Raw genomic sequence first — 23416 nt, forward strand, 5'->3', positions numbered from 1 at the left:
CATCCTTGGAAAGCTCTGTGGTCTTGGCCATAGTGGAGAGTTTGGAATCTGATTTATTGATTGCTTCTGTGGACAGGTGTCTTTTATACAGGTAACAAACTGAGATTAGGAGCACTCCCTTTAAGAGTGTGCTCCTAATCTCAGCTCCTTACCTGTATAAAAGACACCTGGGAGCCAGAAATCTTTCTGATTGAGAGGGGGTCAAATACTTATTTCCCTCATTAAAATGCAAATCAATTTATAAAATTTTTGACATGCGTTTTTCTGGATTTTTTTGTTGTTATTCTGTCTCTCACTGTTCAAATAAACCTACCATTAAAATTATAGACTGATCATTTCTTTGTCAGTGGGCAAACGTACAAAATCAGCAGGGGATCAAATACTTTTTTCCCTCACTGTATGCCAATAGCTATAGTACCTAGCTGTTTGGCAGAGCAACTTGTATGTTGACTCAGATGTAGGTCAAATGGCCATTGTCTTGAAGATGGCCTCTGTAAACCCTATTAGGTCGGATTCCAGTGGGTCCCAGTCCAAGGACCACTGTGTAGTGTGCGTCACCTATCCTACACCCATGCAGTACCTTTGTAGCCAGACACACTCTTAGAAAAAAAGGAGCTATCTAGAACCTTAAAGGGTTCTTCGGCTGTCCCCATAGAAGAACCATTTGAAGAACCCTTTAAGGTAGAACCCTTTTGGGTTCCATGTAGAACCCTTTCTACAGAGGGTTCTACATGGAACCCAAAAGGGTTCTACCTGGCTCCTATGGGGACAGCCGAAGAACCCTTCTGGAACCCTTTTTCTAAGAGTGCAGACTGATGCACAGCCAAATGAACTAATCAACATATCAACCAGTTGTGGTCTCAGAGGTCAGTCATGAAGACAGTCAAGTGCATCAAATGCCTACCCACATATCAAATATAGTCACTCTATTGTACACATTGTGCCCTGTATTGAATTTAAGAATAAAGTGGTTTTCCTGTTACCAATGCAAGTACACATGGAGGATACAACAGATCCCCTTTCCTAACCCTTCCAGTCAACTTACCTCTTTGAGCTTCTTGGCCCATGGTTTCTGGGCCTTCTTGAAGCCCTCGTCGGCCTCTTTGGCCTCCTTGAAGCCTCCGATCATCTGCTTGTGGTAGGCCTCCTTCTGCCAGTTCTTCACCTTCTCCAGGTCTTCGTTGAGCAGGCCGTTCTTCACCTCCTGGTGCAGCTCACTCACCTTCTCAGCCTCGGTCATCACACCCAGCCACGCCCTCTCCACAGTGCCATACTGGGGTCCTGGGGTTAGAGAATATCACATGGGAACATTCAATCAAACCACATAGGTGGCAGAAAAATATGATGGAAAATATGAATGTGACCAACTGAGTGTCCGCCCTGAGATTGGAAGGTTGGGAGTTTGATCCCTGACCAAGTCATACCAAAGACTGTAAAAATTAGACTCAATGCGCCTCTGCTTGGCACTCAGCATTAAGGAGATAGATTAGGAGTAAGGCACTGCGATAGACTAACATCCTCTCCAGGGGGTGTACTTGTACATCAAGCTGCCTCATGCTACAGAAACAGGAAATAGGCTTCTGCTCCAATGAGCTGTTCCGGCTTGTGCAAGGCTACTTACATTCAATCAAAACATATAGGTGTCAGAAAATATGATTGGTGTCATTTTACAGAAAACACTCACAATACAGGCTGAGCAGTGAGTTGAATCAAATTAATTTAACATGGGATGAAGACCTCAAAACAGACTGCAATAAAAGCCACCATATGAGTAGCTTCTAATCTACACAGTAAGGTTTGGTTCATTGATTGAACCCCTCCAATCCCGATACTGACCTTTCTCGACCAGCTGTCTCCATCTCTTGGACCAGGCGGTCAGCTGGTCACCATAGGCCTTCTCAATCTTGGCACGTTCCTGAAGGCAGCCCATGAGGTCATTGCAGAGCCGGTGGCCGTCGTCAATCCTCTTGACGGCACGCTTGTAGTTCCCCACCTGAGAATAGTGAGAGGTTTGACTAAAGGTCCAAGTCACATAAAATAGGAAAACACAATTTACATACTGGTATCAATGATTGCGGATGAGGATGCATTCATTTGCACAAAAAAATAAAAAATAATGTGCAGAGCAATATGCCAAATCTCTAAGACCACTAAGATATTTTAAAATGGAAATAACTAATCTCTCTTGAGCGAGTCAAATTAGAAAAGGAGTAAAATGGAGTAAAATACTACAACTCTGACTTAGTGATGAAAATGATATATTATCTACTAATACCTTTGAGTAACATTCATCATTCTCATACTACCTTAAGAGATGCCACCTTAAGAGATGCCACCTTAAAGACGTCATCCAGTGATTTTGGAACTATTCCTGCTGAAATGTGATATCCCAAGAATACTTACAGTAAAGTACACACACTAAAGGGTAAAAAATGTGTTTTGAACAAAATAGTGTTTTTTAGACACCTGCAAACTTCAAGGAGTAGGCCATTCTAGGAGTTGGTCTGATGGTGACTTTATGACATCATCGGCCTCCCCCTTTGCTTGAGGAACAATAGAGAAGCAATAGAGATCAAAAGAGGAAAGGCCCACCCCCCTACTTGTGTCATGTTATGAGGATACCTGGACCACCTTTTGAGATGTGCCTTTTGTTAAGTAAATCAGGTCTTAAATGAGGTGAAAGGGAGACTGGAGTAGGACTTTATTATAGGCAGTACAGAGATCTGAGTCCCCTCCCCCCCAGTGCCTGCAGGTGGCGTGAGCTCATGGTGCATGACGGGGGGGGCCGGGGACGGGACGGGACGGGACGGGGGACGGGGGGACGGGGGGGGTTGGCTCGTGCCTGTGCATGTGTAGTTATGCAATGGCAGCGGCTTTGTGTGAGCGTGTGTGTGCTCTGTGTGTGTGTGTGTGCATGTATGTGTGTTTGTCCCTGTGTGTGCGTGCGCATGTCTGTGTGTGTGCTCGTGCACTGTGACTGCTATAATCCTGTACTCTGCTCTAATGCAGGCAGACAGATTATCAGGGATAGGACACTGACAGGACAGGAATGCAGACAGGAATGCAGCCCACAGTCACAGACTACTCTGTCCACTCAGACAGGATGGGCCCTGGGCTGGGTGGGACAGGTGTGGGGTACAGGGTACAGGCTTTGCATCTGATTGCCACAACAACAACCTGACACACACACACCTGAGTTCTCCACTTCAGGTTATCAACAGTGTCTGTAGCAAATACATCCTCTAAGTAAGATTAAAAACAAATTCTCTTTTGAGCAGAGTTGACAGTATATAGATGATATACAGATTTGTATTTTGTGTGTTTTCTGTCAGATATGTGCTTTTCATATTAAAACAAAACATCTAGCCCTGTGAGAGTCATTATGCTATTCACTATGCTGTGGCCAGGGCTTTCTTGGCCGTATAGAGATCTATACAGGGCAGGTGCATGTGGGCTGAATGGCTCCCTCAGTGCTGCTTCTAACTGAGAGGCTCTGTCTGTCTGTGTCTCAGTGATCCTCCTCCTACGATGACACAAAAGGGTCTCTGTGTACAGTGAATTAATTAGCACTAATTGGATATTTTCTGTGCAACAACAACATCAACGCATTGGAATAACCAACCATATTCCTATGGATCTTTGCAGAAATTAAATTACCTATTGTTTCATGTTTGTTTTCTGTTGTCAAGAACCTTTTCAAACAGAGAGAGGAAGATGGTGGCCAGTCATGCCTATGTTTAATGTCTCCTAAAGAGGGATTGTTGTGTGTGACTTGGCTGATAAAGGCCTATAGGTTCTCCTTCATAGCCCAGAAGAACAGTCTGGATGGTGTTTCTGAAGTACCTCCCAAAAGCTGTCCATAGCGTCGTCAGCAGCAGCAGCAGATTCATCGTAGGACCCCGACATTTTCCTGGTTGTGGCAAAGCAGGCTAAACTCTAAATGTGTCAGCAGCAGAGCTGGCTTCCTCATGCACTGGAAGAGAAAGAAAGAGAAAGAGGAAAAACAGAGGAAAGAGTGAGATTGCATAGATACACAGTACCAGTCAAAAGGTTGGACACACCTACTCATTCATTTTTTATTTTTTGTACTATTTTCTGCATTGTAGAATAATAGTGAAGACATCAAAACTATGCCAGGTCATCTGATGCAGCACTCCACCACTCTCCTTCTTGGTCAAATAGCCCTTACACATCCTGGAGGTGTGTTGGGTCATTGTCCTGTTGAAAAACAAATGATAGTTCCACTTAGCGCAAACCAGATGGGATGGCGTATCACTGCAGAATGCTGTGGTAGCCATGCTGGTTAAGTGTGCCTTGAATTTCTAAATAAATCACTGACAGTGTCACCAGCAAAGCACCCTCACACCATCACACCTCCTCCTCCATGCTTCACGGTGGGAACCACACATGCGGAGATCATCCGTTCACCTACTCTGTGTGTCCATTGCTCGTGTTTCTTGGCCCAAGCAAGTCTCTTCTTCTTATTGGTGTCCTTTAGTAGTGGTTTCTTTGCAGCAATTCGACCATGAAGGCCTGATTCACACAGTCTCCTCTGAACAGGTGATGTTGAGATGTGTCTGCTACTTGAACTCTGTGAAGCATTTATTTGGGCTGCAACTTCTTAGGCTGGTAACTCTAATGAACTTATCCTCTGCAGCAGAGGTAAGTCTGGGTCTTCCTTTCCTGTGGCGGTCCTCATGAGAGCCAGTGTCATCATAGCGCTTGATGGTTTTTGCGACTGCACTTGAAGAAACGTTCAAAGTTCTTGACATTTTCCGGATTGACTGACCTTCATGTCTTAAAGTATTGATGGACTGTCATTTCTCTTTGCTTATTTGAGCTGTTCTTGCCATAATATGGTATTTTACCAAATAGGGCTATCTTCTGTATACCACCCCTACCTTGTCACAACACAACTGATTGGCTCAAACGCATTAAGAAGGAAAGAAATTCCACAAATTAACTTTTAACAAGGCACACCTGTTAATTGAAATGCATTCCAGGTGATTACCTCATGAATCTGGTTGAGAGAATGTCAAGAGTGTGCAAAGCTGTCATCAAAGCAAAGGGTGGCTACTTTGAAGAATCTCAAATATAAAATATATTTTGATTTGTTTAACACTTTTCCATATGTGTCATTTCATAGTTTTAATATCTTCACTATTATTCTACAATGTAGAAAATAGTAAAAATAAAGAAAAACCCTGGAATGAGTAGGTGTGTCCAAACTTTTGACTGGTATTGTAAATATATAGAAATGTAGAAAATACAATACAGTAGAACATCCTACACTCTTAGAAAAAAAGGTGCTATCTAGAACCTAAAACTGTTCTTCGGCTGTCCTCCTAGGAGAACCATTTGAAGAACCCTTTTTGGTTCCAGGTAGAACCCTTTTTGGTTCCATGTAAAACCCTTTCCACAGAGGGTTCTACATGGAACCCAAAATAGTTATACCTGTAACCAAAAAGGGTTCTCCTATGGGGACAGCCAAATAACCCTTTTGGAACCCTTTTTTCTAAGAGTGTACAACATTCATAATTTACGACATGATGTGATATGATATACAATACTTGGGCTCTCTATGGTATTCAGAAACCATATGTTTTCCATAGAACTCAATGAGCAGCACTGATGGAAGGCTTCCTTTGGAGGCTCTGAGACAGCTCTAATAACGAGGTAAAAATAGTATTCTGTCCCCATGCATACTGCTCCCTGGCCCCAGGGAACAGAAAGGCCATCTTCCACATGCCTGTCCCAGAAACCAGAGCACAGACACCACAGGGCACACAGCATCACTGTCATCATGGCGTTATGACCCTGCATTGTACTGTATAGTAGCTCAGCATAAAGTGTCCCTCTCCCCTGACATACACACACACACACACACACACACGCACACCTGGGTTTCCGTTTGGAAAATGTGACAACGTGACCGGGAAGATTAATTTACCTGCCATTTGAGAAATTTACCGGACCCATATGCATTGGACGCATAACCCATTAGTTCGTCCACCCACAGTGCTCAGAATGACAGAAATCACATTTAGTTTATGGTAATACTTCTTAACAGAACATGCAACTCATGTAATGAAGCAGCCAATAAAACGTCATTTTCAAATATCCGCCAAAATGCAATTCGCTGGAAAACACCATTCTAAACAGCGCACATGATAGCGGTTCCATATTTGACATTCATCTCTGTTAGAAACGTAGAAAGAGGGGGAATATAAAGATGCAACAACTAGGATGGGTTGCTAATATAACTAGGATTGTGCCTTTGGCTTCTGGACAACGAAAGAAAGATGATATTAAAACCAATAGAACAGAAGATCAATGGCATAGTGGTGGGTCCAATAGGGAAGTAAATGGAAAAAAAAGATTTGCCAAAATTATATAATTACTCCTGTCTATACAGAAAGAAATAAAATCATTCAAAATACTTCACCAGAAAGCAAGACTTAGCCACGGAGGAATCTACGATCATTAGCTTATTTAAAAAAAATAAATAGCTGTGGATTGTTTCAAATCACTCGTAGGCCTATGCCTATTTGGAAACCCGGAATTTGGGCAGCGCGCGTGGCAATAGGCCTAGCTGATTATTTAGTTGCGGCTGTCAGTGAAAAGCATTTAAAATATGTGTGAAGATAATGTGTCTTGAGTATAACTTAAAATGTTGAGACAAGAAGGGGAGGTGTGTGTGGCAAAGATACAGGCGAGTCTCTCTCCAGAATGGCTCAGCTGTCTCTCGCCAATTCTTGCTCATTCATTGTGAATTGTGAATTGTTTGCCGTTTGATAAAAAAATATATAAATTCCCCATTACATATGTCACCAGTAGTAAATCTACCGTTAATCCCCGTCATTTGGTTTCATACATTTATGTTAATGCATGTATTAATTACATTCATTTACCGTTATCATTCTCGGAGTGGAAACGTAGTTTGCAGAGCTCGCAACCTGCTACACTTGTGAGAAACAAGTTTTGGTTTATTTCATAACCATCATTTACGAGATTAGTCCTTTTTTCATTGTTTTTTGTTTGGAGTGCTCCATGTGAGCAATGAGCATGTGTCTGGCTTCTTTTTCCTGATAATTTTGAGGGAGTGCACCCACCTGAGCACGCATTGGAGGACCTGGCCTGCTGTGTGGAAATGTAGGAAATGTTTAGTTTTTTAACCTCAATTGCAAATGATAACATATTAAAACCATAGTTCCTTACAGTAAGCTATTTGAAAATCTCCCCCTCAATAATCACCAATCCTCCGTGTGATAGAGCAATGGAAGTTATAGGCCTACTGCCGCATTTGCCTATAGGCTATGAGTTCCATGGGCTCATTTCTTTAGCCGCCAATGGATCACGGTGTATCAATGTGTCCATATGGCAAAGGCTAGTGATCTCGCATTAGTTGAATTTTAACTTTAGATTTTTATCATTTTAATTCAGATTTGTATGATTAACCACATTTTACATTTGTAATTTAGCAGACACTCTTATCCAGAGTGACTTACAATAGTGAGAGCATTCATTTAACCTGTTGCCTGCACTTGAACAATGAATGGAAGGCATGCTTCAATTACCAGTTGAGAAATAAAAATAGTAGCTCTTTTTAATTGTGCACCAAAACAGTTTTTAACACTGGATTGCATTTAGAATTGTGGTGCAATGAATGGGTTTATAAAATCACAGGTTTTACTCCAGCAGCAACCAGCTGAGGAGCAGCAGGAGAAATCCCGCTCAAAATAGCTCTGTATGTTGTGGCGTGTGATAGTTATGTTGGATAAATAAGATACATGATGCTAATTTAATTCCAACAAATTATGCAAATTAACCTGTAGACTGATAAGCATGACGGCCAAATGTATTTCCATCGACTGGTATTTCCATCAATGAATAAAAAGCATTATTTATCTTTTTTTTCTTTCTGTCATTCTGGCCAGCAACAGTGTTACTTACCGCCTTTTCAAAAAATATACAGTGGGGAGAACAAGTATTTGATACACTGCCGATTTTGCAGGTTTTCCTACTTACAAAGCATGTAGAGGTCTGTAATTTTTATCATAGGTACACTTCAACTGTGAGAGACGGAATCTAAAACAAAAATCCAGAAAATCACATTGTATGATTTTTAAGTAATTAATTTGCATTTTATTGCATGACATAAGTATTTGATCACCTACCAACCAGTAAGAATTCCGGCTCTCACAGACCTGTTAGTTTTTCTTTAAGAAGCCCTCCTGTTCTCCACTCATTACCTGTATTAACTGCACCTGTTTGAACTCGTTACCTGTATAAAAGACACCTGTCCACACACTCAATCAAACAGACTCCAACCTCTCCACAATGGCCAAGACCAGAGAGCTGTGTAAGGACATCAGGGATAAAATTGTAGACCTGCACAAGGCTGGGTGGGCTACAGGACAATAGGCAAGCAGCTTGGTGAGAAGGCAACAACTGTTGGCGCAATTATTAGAAAATGGAAGAAGTTCAAGATGACGGTCAATCACCCTCGGTCTGGGGCTCTATGCAAGATCTCACCTCGTGGGGCATCAATGATCATGAGGAAGGTGAGGGATCATCCCAGAACTACACGGCAGGACCTGGTCAATGACCTGAAGAGAGCTGGGACCACAGTCTCAAAGAAAACCATTAGTAACACACTACGCCTTCATGGATTAAAATCCTGCAGCGCACGCAAGGTCCCCCTGCTCAAGCCAGCGCATGTCCCGTCTGAAGTTTGCCAATGACCATCTGGATGATCCAGAGGAGGAATGGGAGAAGGTCATGTGGTCTGATGAGACAAAAATATAGCTTTTTCGTCTAAACTCCACTCGCCGTGTTTGGAGGAAGAAGAAGGATGAGTACAACCCCAAGAACACCATCCCAACCGTGAAGCATGGAGGTGGAAACATCATTCTTTGGGGATGCTTTTCTGCAAAGGGGACAGGACGACTGCACCGTATTGAGGGGAGGATGGATGGGGCCATGTATCGCGAGATCTTGGCCAACAACCACCTTCCCTCAGTAAGAGCATTGAAGATGGGTCGTGGCTGGGTCTTCCAACATGACAACGACCTGAAACACACAGCCAGGGCAACTAAGGAGTGGCTCCGTAAGAAGCATCTCAAGGTCCTGGAGTGGCCTAGCCAGTCTCCAGACCTGAACCCAATAGAAAATCTTTGGAGGGAGCTGAAAGTCCGTATTGCCCAGCGACAGCCCTGAAACCTGAAGGATCTGGAGAAGGTCTGTATGGAGGAGTGGGCCAAAATCCCTGCTGCAGTGTGTGCAAACCTGGTCAAGACCTACAGGAAACGTATGATCTCTGTAATTGCAAACAAAGGTTTCTGTACCAAATATTAAGTTCTGCTTTTCTGATGTATCAAATACTTATGTCATGCAATAAAATGCAAATTAATTACTTAAAAATCATACAATGTGATTTTCTGGATTTTTGTGTGGTTTGTGTGGTTGTGCCTGTGATTCTATAGCAGTGGTTCCTAACTCCGGTCCTCAAGTACCCCAACAGCACACATGTTTGTTGTAGCCCTGGACAAACTCACTTGATTCAACTTAACGAGGACTTGGTGATTAGTTGACAAGTTGAATCAGGTGTACTTGTAATCAGGTGTACTTGTCCAGGGCTACAATAACAATGTGTGCTGTTGGGGGTACTCGAGGACTGGAGTTGGGAAACACTGGTCTATTGGCTACTTGATAAAGTATGCAATAGAGAGGCAATAGAGGTAGACGGTGTGTTTACTTCTTCAAACACATTTCTGCAGTATATGACCTCGATGCCTCGATGATGGGCTACTCATCTCAACCGTGTGATGAATCGTGCCTGTAGCAGGAGAGCCGAGCAGCACAGGCAGGGCAGCTATACCGCAGCTACGGCACAGCAATGGCTGAATCAGCCCCACAGTAATGCAAACACAACAGTTATCGTCACTGCACATCACACAGCCAAATCAAATCAAATCACATTTTATTGGTCACATACACGTTTAGCAGATGTTATTGCGGGTGTAGCGAAATGCTTGTGTTTCTAGCTTCAACAGTCCAGTAATATCTAACAAGTAATATCTAACAATTATGTAAACATTATTAAAGTGACTAGTGTTCCATCATTAAAGTGGCCAGTGATTTCAAGTCTATGTATATAGGGCAGCAGCCTCTAAGGTGCTAGTGATGGCTATTTAACAGTCTGATGGCCTTGAGATAGAAGCTGTTTTTCACTCTTCAGTCTCTCGGTGCCTTGTGTAAACCCAAGGCAGTTATGTGTAGGCTTCATTCCGTACTCAATCAGATCACACTCGTTCTAGGGCACAGGTCTACAATACTCTGTGTTGAAATCTGTCACAGGAGTGGGTCGCAGTTCCGGAGCGACCCACTAGGTGTCATCCTCCGACAACCTTAGGCACCTCCTCACTCACAGTAGGGACTAATCATCTTCCTATTGGTGTCACCTGTGTCTATCTGATTCACCTGTGTATTTATGCCCTCACTTCCCTGTGTTCCCTTGCTCAGTTTTCTCTGCTACTTTCACTATGCCAAGTAGTACTAATCAGTGTCTGATCGCGGGACGTATGGACAGGTACATGAGAAGTGTTCTCCCTGTTTATTTATTATTTCAGTCATTGTTAGTATTTCGTATTTTGGATGTCAGCCTGTTTTTTGGAGTCTTATTTGCTCCGCCTTTCTTTTTTGTGTAAAGTCCGTTATTTTGTATCCTGGCTTTTGGACCACCAGTAAAGATCCTTGTTTCACCATCTCTGCCTACTGCCTACTGTCTATCCTGCACCACACCTGGGTCACACCTCACACCAACCCTTACAGAAAACTGAGCCACTATGGACCCAGCGGAGGCAGCACAGTATCATAGCGCATTGGCAACGCAGGGAGCCATGCTGAACCAGCAGGACCGCAGCCTGCAGCAGATCACCGAGAATCTCCGCCAGCTGACGATCGCCGTGCTGAGCTGGGTGGACACCCGACCAGTCTTGCCTGGGAACCCCGCATACCACCTCCGGAGAGGTACAACGGACGTCCAGAGGGCTGCAGGGAATTCCTCACCCAGTGTTCCCTGATATTCAGCCTACAATCCTCCTCCTTCCCGATGGAGCAGGGCCGGGTGGCCTACATTATCACTCTGTTGACGGGTCGGGCCCTTTCCTGGGCTACCGTGGAGTGGGAGAGCCAAACTCCGGCGTGCACCGATTCCTACCTATTCACCCGGGAGCTACGCAAGGAGTTCGACACCTCTCTGGTGGTGTCGGGGCACGAGGCTGGGAGGCGGCTCACGGCCTGCCGGCAGGGTAACCGTTCGCTGGTGGACTTCTCCGTGGAGTTCCGGACCCGGGCTCGAGAGGCAGGATGGGAGGAGGCCGCCCACGTATGGGTGGTCCCGGGAATCGAACACACTATCCTGGTGTTGCAAACGCCATACTCTACCAACTGAATAACGTTCCAGTCAACTAAAGGCCTTCTAACACACACTAGGGAAATCAGAAGCATCCGCTATTCTCTGTGAATAAAGCATCAGAGGCAGGAAGGCAAAGTAGGAGTCTCTCAGTATCAGCATCACATGTACTATGATACAGACCTTTGAATACTGTTGTTAGAAGATTAAATAATATTGTCCATTATTTATTTATTATTATCTCCTCTGTGAAAAGAGAACTCCTCATGCAGAGAGAAAGAGAATGCACGGTTGGCTCTCTGACACCAGAACGTTAGCTTTTTGCTACGACACTTAGCATTTCCTTGCCAGAGAAAAGGTTACAGCTGTGCTGAAGAGGGAAAGGGGGATACCTTGTCAGTTGTACAACTGAATGCATTCAACTGAAATGTGTCTTCCGCATTAAATCCAACCCCTCTGAATCAGAGAGGTGCGGGGGGCTGCCTTATTTGACATCCACCTCATCAGCGCCCAGGAATCAGTGGGTTAACTGCCTTGCTCCGGGGCAGAACGACAGATTTTTACCTTGTCAGCTTGGGGATTCGATCCAGCAAAGAGCAGGTGTATACACAGAGACCCGCGGGTGACGGAGGAGCTCAGGGTCTCTCTCTCTACTGTCTACTGTCACAGAGTTATTACCTTGTAGTTTTATGAGCAATAACATCTATACCAGGCATGGAAATCAGAAGTCGTGACTCAGCAAGGCATTACATCTGTTTGATATGCTGCAGACAATGTTTCAGCCAGGGGAGCCAAGACAACATGACAGTGAGAAACTACTCATTTCACCTAGCTTTCCACTCTGTCCATACTATAACGCTCTGAATACTTATTATTCTTCAGCTTTTAAGATGTCAAAAGGCCGATGAGAAAATAAGGGATGACATTTCACACTTCGACCCGCTGGTCAGGTTCTCTAGATAACCTCAACCACAAGCTAGGACCTGCCCATTATTATTGGTGCGCTTCTCATTTCAGTGAGATCATAGGTCCGTCTACCTGTCTGTCAGTCTGGCCCTCCAATTAACCTCTGGATCCCTGGCTAAGAGGCATGCTGTCCTCCAGAGCCGGCTAAACCCCTGCAAGACTCTAAAAGCTGAGCTCATGAAGAAACCCACATGGCGCTACACCGCAAACCACTATAATATAGTAATTATACCATAGTGAAGCAGTTTCTAAATGTGAATAAAGCTAGATTATGTTTTCAACATTCATCCATTTGGGTTAAGTATGTGAATGTGAAATGACATTGTCAAACATGCTCCATTTTGCAGGCATTTCCATACATTTAATTATGTTGGATTAAAACACTAAACCACACCTAAACATAACTGTATACTCTTTGAATAAACTGTATAAAACCTTTGCTTTAGCGTTAAGTTATTTATTGTATTTTTTGCACACAAAAAAATTATTTTACAATATCAACGCTAATATATTTACATGTACACACACTTGTGACATTGAAAAGCTAACTAAAGCACACCTAACCTTCAGCAGCATTACCATTATTGTTAAATAACAAGGGTAAAACAACTCATACCATTCCAAAATCCTCTTGTAAGACAAGCTACATGGAAGGTCACAGTCCTTTCAAGCATTGTAACCTCTCAAAATATTCTAGGGTCAAAGGCTTATTGCTAGATTGGTGACTGGCACAATGTTTGTTGATACTAAAGGACAATGAGGACACAAAGGTCCTCAGGCTCAGATGGTCACCCTACAGAATGAGAATACATCATCCTCTGGTACTCAGGGTTGTAAAATGTGTCACAAACAAAAGTGAGCATCACTTGAGGGGAAGTGTACCCCCGTACATTGACTCGGTACCGGTACCCCCTGTATATAGCCTCGTTATTGTCATTTTATTGTGTGACTTTTTTTCTACTTTAGTTTATTTAGCAAATATTTTCTAAAAATAAAATAAAATAAATGCATTGTTGGTTAAGCATTTCACAGTATTCGGCGCATGTGACAAATTACATTTGATTTGATTTGGGGGGTAGGGAGACATGCTGCTTAGTTATTTGGGTCAATCTGCCAGTAGTTTGTCTTCCTTTGCAATGCGTGGTGAGAAGGAGATGAGTAAAAGATTGATACATCAATTGATGTTCAGTATGACAGGTGTCAAATCTAAACATGAAAATATCTATATCAAAACTTCAACATACACTATCAGTCAAAGGTTTGGACACACCTACTCATTCAAGAGTTTTTATTTATTTTTACAGTTTTTGTATTTGTATTATTGTAGAATAATAGTGAAGACATCAACACTATTAAATAACACATATGGAATCATGTAGTAACCAAAAAAGTGTTAAACAAATCAAAATATATTTTATATTTGAGATTCTTCAAATAGCCACCCTTTGCCTTGATGACAGCTTTGCACACCACTCTTGGCATTCTCCAAACCAGATTCATGAGGTAGTCACCTGGAATGCATTTCAATTAACACGTGCCTTCTTTAAAGTTAATGTGTGGAATTTCTTTCCTTCTTAAAGCGTTTGAGCCAATCAGTTGTGTTGTGACAAGGTAGGGGGGTATACAGAAGATAGCCCTATTTGGTAAAATACCATATTATGGCAAGAACAGCTCAAATAAGCAAAGAGAAATGACAGTCCATCATTACTTTAAGACATGAAGGTCAGTAAATTATGAACATTTAAAGAACTTTGAAAGTTTCTTCAAGTGCAGTTGCAAAAACCATCAAGCGCTATGATGAAACTGCCTCTCATGAGGACCGCTACAGGAATGGAAGACCCAGAGTTACCTCTGCTGCAGAAGATAAGTTCATTAGAGTTACCAGCCTCAGAAATTGCAGCCCAAATAAATGCTTCACAGAGTTCAAGTAACAGACACATCTCAACATCAACTGTTCAGAGGGGACTGTGTGAATCAGGCATTCATGGTATAATTGCTGCAAAGAAACCACTACTAAAGGACACCAATAATAAGAAGAGACCTGCTTGGGCCAAGAAACACGAGCAATGGACATTAGACCGGTGGACATTTGTCCTTTGTTCTGGAGTGCAATTTGGAGATTCTTGGTTCAAACCGCTGTGTCTTTGTGAGATGCGGTGTGGGTGAACGGATGATCTCCACATGTGTAGTTCCCACCATAAAGCATGGAGGAGGAGGTGTTATGGTGTGGGGGTGCTTTGCTGGTGACACTCTGTGATTTATTTAGAATTCAAGGCACACTTAACCACCATGGCTACCACAGCATTCTGCAGAGATACGACATCCCATCTGGTTTGGGCTTAGTGGGACTATCATTTGTTTTTCAACAGGACAATGACCCAACACACCTCCAGGCTGTGTAAGGGCTATTTGACCAAGAAGGAGAGTGATGGAGTGCTGCATCAGATGACCTGGCCTCCACAATCCCCGACCTCAACCCAATTGAGATGGTTTGGGATGAGTTGGACGGCAGAGTGAAGGAAAAGCAGCCAACAAGTGCTCAGCATTTGTGGGAACTCCTTCAAGACTGTTGGAAAAGTATTCCAGGTGAAGCTGGTTGAGAGAATGCCAAGAATGTGCAAAGCTATCATCAAGGCAAAGGGTGGCTATTTGAAGAATCTCACATATAAAATATATTTTGATTTGTTTAACACATTTTTGGTTACTACATGATTTCATATGTGTTATTTCACAGTTTTGATGTCTTTACTATTATTCTACAATGTAGAAAATATAAAAAATAAAGTAAAACCCTTGAATGAGTGGGTGTGTCCAAACGTTTGACTGGTACCGTACATCCGAATGCAATATAATTGGGTCCATTCGATTTCTGATCCAATCCTTGGGCAATTAATGAATCAATGACCGCTCTTGAAGACATAGCTTGCAGGATATTGTTAATCAATCAACATACTGGCAACTGTCTAACAGTACAGCAACAAGGAAATAGGCAAAAGGCAAAGTCATTATGGCTCAGAAATTAGCAACAATATTAATGATTTTCGCTTACCCTATTTGCACCCATGAGAACAGATTGAAGGACACTATCAAAAAGAAAAGTATATCCACAAGCCCTTGTGGGGACCATGCACAGGCTACTCCCTCTTAAAGTCTTATTTTGTAGTCCAGATTTGGCTTCTGTTTGAATTCATTAGCAGGGAGAACAGTGGGCTCTGTTGAATTTCTTTGTTTTTGGCTGTCTTGGCCAGACCCAGTGTCAACAAGCCAGTGTTTCTCAATGGTGGAAAGATAATCCTGCAATGTTCCAATTGAATGGCTTAGAAGGGGAGGGAGGGTGAAGAAGAGGATAGGAGAAAACAGGAGGAGCAATAGAATATAAATGCATTGCAGAGAGAGAGAGAGAGAGAGAGAGAGAGAGAGAGAGAGAGAGAGAGAGAGAGAGAGAGAGAGAGAGAGAGAGAGAGAGAGAGAAGGATGCAATGAAGGAGTCTGAGATTACACTAACTACCAGGGTGTGATTATGTATTGATAGGCTAGCTAGCTAAACGTGTGAGGCATCCCAAACTTGTGTGTGTGAGAGAGAGAGATATAGTGGGATTGTGCTCGGTGTGTGTGATTGTGTATGCAAAAAAGCAGCATGCAAGCCTATTGCCTGAATACTGATGGTTTATGCTTAGATGAGGCAACTTGTGTGGAAAAATTAAATAAGGAGTGGTATTGTTAAAATAATGATGTATTATGTATGACTTCGTATATTGTGTAGCATGGGAGACCATGTTCATACCATCATCATAGGGCTATTCGTCGCTCTTCTAAAGCCTTGTGAGTGAGAACGACAAAACACTTGTAAACCTATTACAGTAATCAGATTTCAGAGTCAGGTTCTAACTTTATTCTCTCACACCCTACCATCCCCCTTTCTGCCACTTTTTAGAAATGAGGCTGATTACCAAACCAGATAGCTTACTCAAATATGCCTGAACCCATCTATAACTCCCTCTTATCCAAACAATATGAATTCCATAAACACTCTGGTGGTTATCTGGCACCCCAATACAACTGCAGTATCTGCTATGTTCTTTCTAGAATTATACACTCTACCTGTCATGGCTGCTGTTAGACAGAAATACACTCTGAGAGGACCTTCAACTGAGAAGCTGGGAGGGAGGACACTCAAGGAGAGAGAGGAGGAACTGTAGAGAGAATGAGATAGGGATGGAGAGAGAGTGAGGCTTCTGAAGGAGAGAGAGAGAGAGAGAGAGAGAGAGAGAGAGAGAGAGAGAGAGAGAGAGAGAGAGAGAGAGAGAGAGAGAGAGAGAGAGAGAGAGAGAGAGAGAGAGAGAGAGAGAGAGAGAGAGAGAGAGAGAGAAGAGGAGGTAGGGAGATGAGACTGGGTGGAGCAGGTGCATAGAGTACTGGAAGCTGTTGTGAGCAAACAGTTGGTGAGCGGAATAGAGAGTGCCACCGGGTCAGAGTGGTTGCTAAATAGATCAGGATAGAGACGTGATTCATCTCCGGGGTGTGCGGGCGGTGTGGTTACAGCGGCAGGGTGGAATAAACAGGCTGTTGAATGTTGCTAGGAGACAGAGCTACAGCGCTGTGTGCACGGTGCTTGCATCATCACAGTGGAGATGAGATGAGGGTGGGAAGCTGGCCATTATCCACATTCAGGCGAGAACATGAGGGGTGGTTAGGTGGATGAGTGTCATCAGGTCACTCTGCAATCAACTCCTACAGGGTCTCTTCATGTCCATAACAGCACAGCACCTGCACTCCAGTGAAAATGAGCAGGCTATCTCGGTAAACACATCAGGCATTCAGCGGTGTGTGTGTGTAGAGGGAGGATGGGTGTTTGGAAAAGACTGTTAGAAAAGAAGGGGCAGAGAGTGAACGAGCGAGAGGGAGATAGAGAGAAGGTGGGGGCTTGTTGTATTTATCAGCGGAACGTGTCCTGCAGTGGGCCCTGTGCTCTGCTCTGCTCACTGGGCCGTGGAATGTGAGAGTCAAATCAGAGCTGACATGGCCATCCAGATGGGGAGACTGCAGCAGCGTCTGAAAAATAGTCTCCCTATCCCCATGTACCTGCTCCCCTGTTACCCAGACAACAAAACATGTTCATAGCCTCCCTCTCCTCTATACCTGTACTGCTATACCCAGACAACAGAAGACGTTCATAGCTTCCCTCTCCTCTATACCTGTACTGCTATACCCAGACAACAGAAGATGTTCATAGCCTCCCTCTCCTCTATACCTGTACTGCTATACCCAGACAACAGAAGACGTTCATAGCTTCCCTCTCCTCTATACCTGTACTGCTATACCCAGACAACAGAAGATGTTCATAGCCTCCCTCTCCTCTATACCTGTACTGCTATACCCAGAAAACAGAAGATGTTCCTTTAAACGATTCTGGATGGAACTGGTTCCTTGAAACGATTCAGGGGAAAACTGGACAACAAATATATTGTGGGTCCCAGAAATTGGGCATCTGTCTCTCAATCATGTACAGTTATAGGCAGTGGCTGGTGTTTCCCTTCCAGTAGTCTCGTGTTGCCCTACCTCCAAAATCACATCGTTGTCTCGCCTCTCTTTGAGGTTTGGAGAATGTTGTATTGCAAAAATGGTTTGAATGGTCTGCTGGCACCCAGCGGCACGATTTTGATTGGATGTTACATTTCAAGACCCCTCCCTCGACACGCTCATAGAAGGAGTGCTGTGAGCTTTACTGTTTTCTGTCCGGGTAGTTGTTGCCTATGCTAGTTTCAAGTGCTAGTTTTCAAATTATCAAGTGTGGCCGACAGTCTGTGATTTATATTTATTGAAATTGAAAGTGGATCACGCTGGTAAAGCCACATTTTACAACACGTTCTAAATTGCTCTGGTGACACTTTCCTTTCTCCATTCATCAACATGGCTGCTGGCTGCGCTTTGCTACCACCAAAAATATAGTGAAGATTGTCCATTATTTTGTTTTTGTAAGGACCCAAACAACTGTGGCAGTGGGAGAACCTATTAAAGTGAGTAAATACCATATGTGTTATATGTGTTAAAAAAAAAAAAAAAAAAAACGATACATTATAAGATAGCTAGCTAGCTGGCTACAGTAGGCCACTTTGTAGGCTAACTCATTTGAGCTGCTAGCTAGCTAACTAACTTTACACACTGTTTAGTTAAGTGAATTAAATGTCATCAGCTAGCTAACTTCATATTAGCTAGATATCTTGATGTAATCACTGTAAATTAAAAATGCAGTCTCCAAATGCATTTGTAGATAATAGCCACAGAAGACGGTGAAATTGCAGCTCCAGCTGTCAGTAAAGGGAGAGTGTAGGCTACTGGATAAGGGAGGTAATTTTTGGGGAGGACATTTTTAAAAGATTCTCCAGTTCCAGTCCCTAGAGGGGAATTCTTTGAGGAGAGAGAGATAATAGCAACATAATGTTCAGTGTTGTCTAATTTGAGTATAACAAAACCAGATTCTTTGTGATGTTTTCTGTCCTCAGATATGGAAAGCTGTTGTCACGATCGTCAGGGAGAGACCAATGCGCAGCGTGATGAACAAACATACTTTAATTAGTTAAAGTCTAAACATGATACAAAACAAGAAACGACTTGTGAAGTCCACGGTGACAACGACCGAACACGGAACAAAAACCCACAAACACAAAGGGAAAACAGACAGTTTAAATATGGCTCCCAATCAGAGACAACCAGCCAACAGCTGACACTCGTTGCCTCTGATTGGGAGTCACTCAGGCAAACATAGAATACAACAAACTAGAATGAACACCACAGAATGAACACACCCTGGCTCAACATATAGAGTCCCAGAGCCAGGGTGTGACAGTACCCCCCCCTAAAGGCGCGGACCGCGACCGCGCCTCAACTAAAACAAAACAGGGGAGGGCTGGGCGGGCATACCTCCTCGGTGGCGGTTCTGGCTCCGGCCTTGACCCCCACTCCTTCTCTAACCCCCCAAAGTACCCCTGGTCCGGTCTGGCCCTGCTGACCAGAGCTGAACTGAACACTGGTGGAGCGGATTGCTCTAGCTCCGACGTGACGCAGCACCTGACCGGTGCCGGACCCGCCACCGGTGGAACAGGCACGGGCCGTGCCGGACTGACGACGCACACCACTGGCTTGGTGTGGGGAGCAGGAGCGGGCCGAGCCGGGCTGACGAAACGCACCACTGACTTGGTGCGGGGAGCAGGAGCGGGCCGAACCGGGCTGACGAAGCGCACCACTGACTTGGTGCGGGGAGCAGGAGCGGGCCGGACAGGGCTGACGAAACGCACCACTGACTTGGTGCGGAGAGCAGGAATGGGCCGGACTGGGCTGGCGACGCGCACCACAGACTTGGTGCGGAGAGCAGGACCGGGCCGGACAGGGCTGACGAAACGCACCACAGACTTGGTGCGGGGAGCAGGAATGGGCCGGACTGGGCTGGCGACGCGCACCACAGACTTGGTGCGGAGAGCAGGAACGGGCCGGACAGGGCTGACGAAACGCACCACAGACTTGGTGCGGGGAGCAGGAATGGGCCGGGCTGAGCTGGCGATGCGCACCGTAGACTTGGTGCGAGTGGCAGGAACAGGCCGGACCGTACTGGGAACACACACCACTGGCCCTACGTGGGGATCAGGAACATGCCGGACCGGACTGGCAACACACGCCAGTACCTCTCGCCGTGCCTCTACATCTTCCACCCCCTCTTCGACCAGTGGCCCCCGTAACCTGGCGGCCTCCTCTGCCAATCCGCTGGGCCGCTCTGCCGCGGTCTCCTGCTGGCCCGTCGTCCACGGCGTTAGCCCCCCCCTAAAAATTTTCTGGGGGTCTCTCTTCCCCGTGGGCCCGGCCTCTATATTTCTCGCCCAACTCTCGCTCTCCTGCTTCCAACTCCAGCCATTCTGCTCCTCCTTTGGCTTGACCCAGTCGAGACTCTTCCTCCACTGTTCCCAAGTCCACCCTCTCTGCTCCTCACTAGGCTTGACCCAGTCGAGGTTGCCACGGAGATCTGCTAGCGATCTCCCTGGTGATGGCTCCTGGACACGCTGCTTGGTCCAGTCTTGGTGGGTTTTTCTGTCACGATCGTCAGGGAGAGACCAATGCGCAGCGTGATGAACAAACATACTTTAATTAGTTAAAGTCTAAACATGATACAAAACAAGAAACGACTCGTGAAGTCCACGGTGACAACGACCGAACACGGAACAAAAACCCACAAACACAAAGGGAAAACAGACAGTTTAAATATGGCTCCCAATCAGAGACAACCAGCCAACAGCTGACACTCGTTGCCTCTGATTGGGAGTCACTCAGGCAAACATAGAATACAACAAACTAGAATGAACACCACAGAATGAACACACCCTGGCTCAACATATAGAGTCCCAGAGCCATGGTGTGACAGCTGTGAAAGCCTGTTTGCAAATGAAGAGAGAGGTCCCAATGAATGTCCCAAGAGACTAAGGGTATATCCTATTTACCATGGGTTATATGTGTAGGCCTACCTATGTTAGCAAATGTTGCATACAAAAATACAGATAAACATCACACACAATGTATAAACCTATTACAATTGGAGCAGGCCAACCTTGCTGGAGGTCTGCTGGGTGTGCAGGGTTCTGTTTCAGCCCAGCAATAACACAGCTGATTCAACTCAAATAAAATCTAATGAGTTGATAATCAAGTGTGCTATTGCTGGGCTGGAATAGAAGTCTGCTCACCCAATAGATCAGGGATCAGTGGAGCAAGGCTGGACACCGCTGGTATGGAGGTTTTTTTCACCTGAAATGATGCTTTAGTAATAATAGCCTACTTGTGTACTACTCAATTATCTATTGTTGTTTAGACTAAGATATCTAATCTTTACATACAAGTTAGCTTATTTGTACATTTTGAAGTGATGAAGTGTTGATTCTTTGAAGTGAAGTGTTTATACTATTATTCAAAATGAACTAGTGTCAATGTTGATTAATCCCATATCACAATCCTGCAATAAAGAGGGGAAGGGTTCTGTCTCTAATGTGTCCGTTTTTCTGTGTTGTATTCTAAAATGAGCATTTCCTTTTTGTCTAGTTGTAAGATCTCCAATCTGTTTTATTTGACTGTCACTCTCTTTCAGTATATCAGCGATGTGAATCCATTTAGCAGCTTATCAATTTGCGCCAATGCAGCCAGAGGCCTACATTATGATGGCATTACTGTTCTTATGGGGATCTGTCATCTGAAGCAGAGAATAGCTAAACTCAAACATGTTGAGCTATATGTTCTCAATTCAAAATGATACCAGTAGACAATGTATATGAGGCACACCATATACCAGATTCTGTACATGCCTTTGAAGTGCTGAGAAATACAATTGTTTAGTGCAAATCCAACCCTTGTAATGTAGGTACAACATGAAAATAAGGAGATTACAATTAGGCTACAGGAGATGAGCATTACAGGCTCATTTTATTTACTTCATTTCAGCAATGTTGCTTGCAATATTATTGTAGTTGTTCCCATAGATACTGTAGACGGTATATGGTTGCTCTACAGTGCCTTCGGAATGTATTCAGAACCCTTTACTTTTTCCACATTTTGTTATGTTACAGCCTTATTCTAAAATGGATTAAATAAAAATATTTCCTCAGAAATCTACACACAATACCCCATAATTACAAAGCGAAAACAGGTTTTTAGAAATGTTTGCAAATTTATGAAATATAAAAAACAGAAATACATTATTTACATAAGTATTCAGACTCTTTGCTATGAGACTCGAAATTGAGCTCTGGTGCATTCTGTTTCCATTGATCATCCTTGAGAAGTTTCTACAACTTGATTGGAGTCCACCTGTGGTAAATTGAATTGATTGTACATGATTTGGAAAGGCACACACCTGTCTATATAAGGTCACACTGTTTACAGTGCATGTCAGAGCAAAAACCAAGCCATGTGGTTGAAGGAATTGTCTGTAGAGCTCTGAGACAGGATTGTGTCATTGCACCGATCTGGGGAAAGGTACCAAACATTTTCTGCAGCATTGAAGGTCCCCAAGAACACAGTGGCCTCCATCATTCTTAAATGGAAGAAGTTTGGAACCACCAAGACTCTTCCTAGAGCTGGCCGCCTGGCCAAACTGAGCAATCGGGGGAGAAGAGCCTTGGTCAGGGAGGTGACCAAAAACCTGATGGTCACTCTGACAGAGCTCCAGAGTTCCTCTGTGGAGATGGAAGAACCTTCCAGAAGGACAACCATCTCTGCAGCACTCCACCAAGCAGGCCTTTATGGTAGGGTGTCCAGATGGAAGCCACTCCTCAGTAAAAGGCACATGACAGCCCGCTTGGAGTTTGCCAAAAGGCACCTAAAGACTCTCAGATCACGAGAAAGAAGATTATCTGGTCTGATGACACCAAGCTTGAACTCTTTGGCCTGAATGCCAAGCGTCATGTCTGGAGGAAACCTGGCACCATCCCTACGGTGAAGCATGGTGGTGGCAGCATCATGCTGTGGGGATGTTTTACAGTGGCAGGGACTGGGAGACTAGTCAGGATCGAGGCAAAGATGTACGGAGCAAAGTACAGAGAGATTATTGATGAAAACCTGCTCCAGAGCGCTCAGGACCTCAGACTGGGGCGAAGGTTCACCTTCTAGCAGGACAACGACCCTTAGCACACAGCCAAGACAACGCAGGAGTGGCTTCGGGACAAGTCTCTGAATGTCCTTGAGTGACCCAGCTCGAGCCCAGACTTGAACCCGATCGAACATCTCTGGAGAGACCTGAAAATAGCTGTGCAGCGACGATCCCCATCCAACCTGTGGTCCTCTGTAGCTCAATTGGTAGAGCATGGCGCTTGTAACGCCAGGGTAGTGGGTTCGATTCCCAGGACCACCCATACGTAAAAATGTATGCACACATGACTGTAAGTCGCTTTGGATAAAAGTGTCTACTAAATGGCATATTATTATTAACCTGACAGAGCTTGAGAGAATCTGCAGAGAAGAATGGGGAAAAGTCCCCAAATACAGGTGTGCCAAGCTTGTAGC

The 23416-nt window shown here is 44.2% G+C and overlaps 1 protein-coding gene across 1 annotated transcript in view; it reads right to left on the bottom strand.

Moving 5' to 3' along the window:
* LOC311148367 (protein kinase C and casein kinase substrate in neurons protein 1-like) overlaps positions 1-23416 on the bottom strand; it is a 55983-nt gene that overhangs the window by 8922 nt on the left and 23645 nt on the right. Inside the window, exons 2-4 of the mRNA XM_084185316.1 lie at positions 3844-3973; positions 1837-1993; positions 1046-1281 (exon numbers count right to left, since the gene is read on the bottom strand). Coding sequence (XP_084041442.1) covers positions 1046-1281; positions 1837-1993; positions 3844-3906 — 456 coding nt within the window. The 5' untranslated portion in view covers positions 3907-3973. The remainder of the gene's footprint in view (positions 1-1045; positions 1282-1836; positions 1994-3843; positions 3974-23416) is intronic.

The sequence above is a fragment of the Coregonus lavaretus genome (assembly GCF_964263955.1).
Source record: "Coregonus lavaretus genome assembly, chromosome: 20".
Lineage (NCBI taxonomy): Eukaryota > Metazoa > Chordata > Actinopteri > Salmoniformes > Salmonidae > Coregonus > Coregonus lavaretus.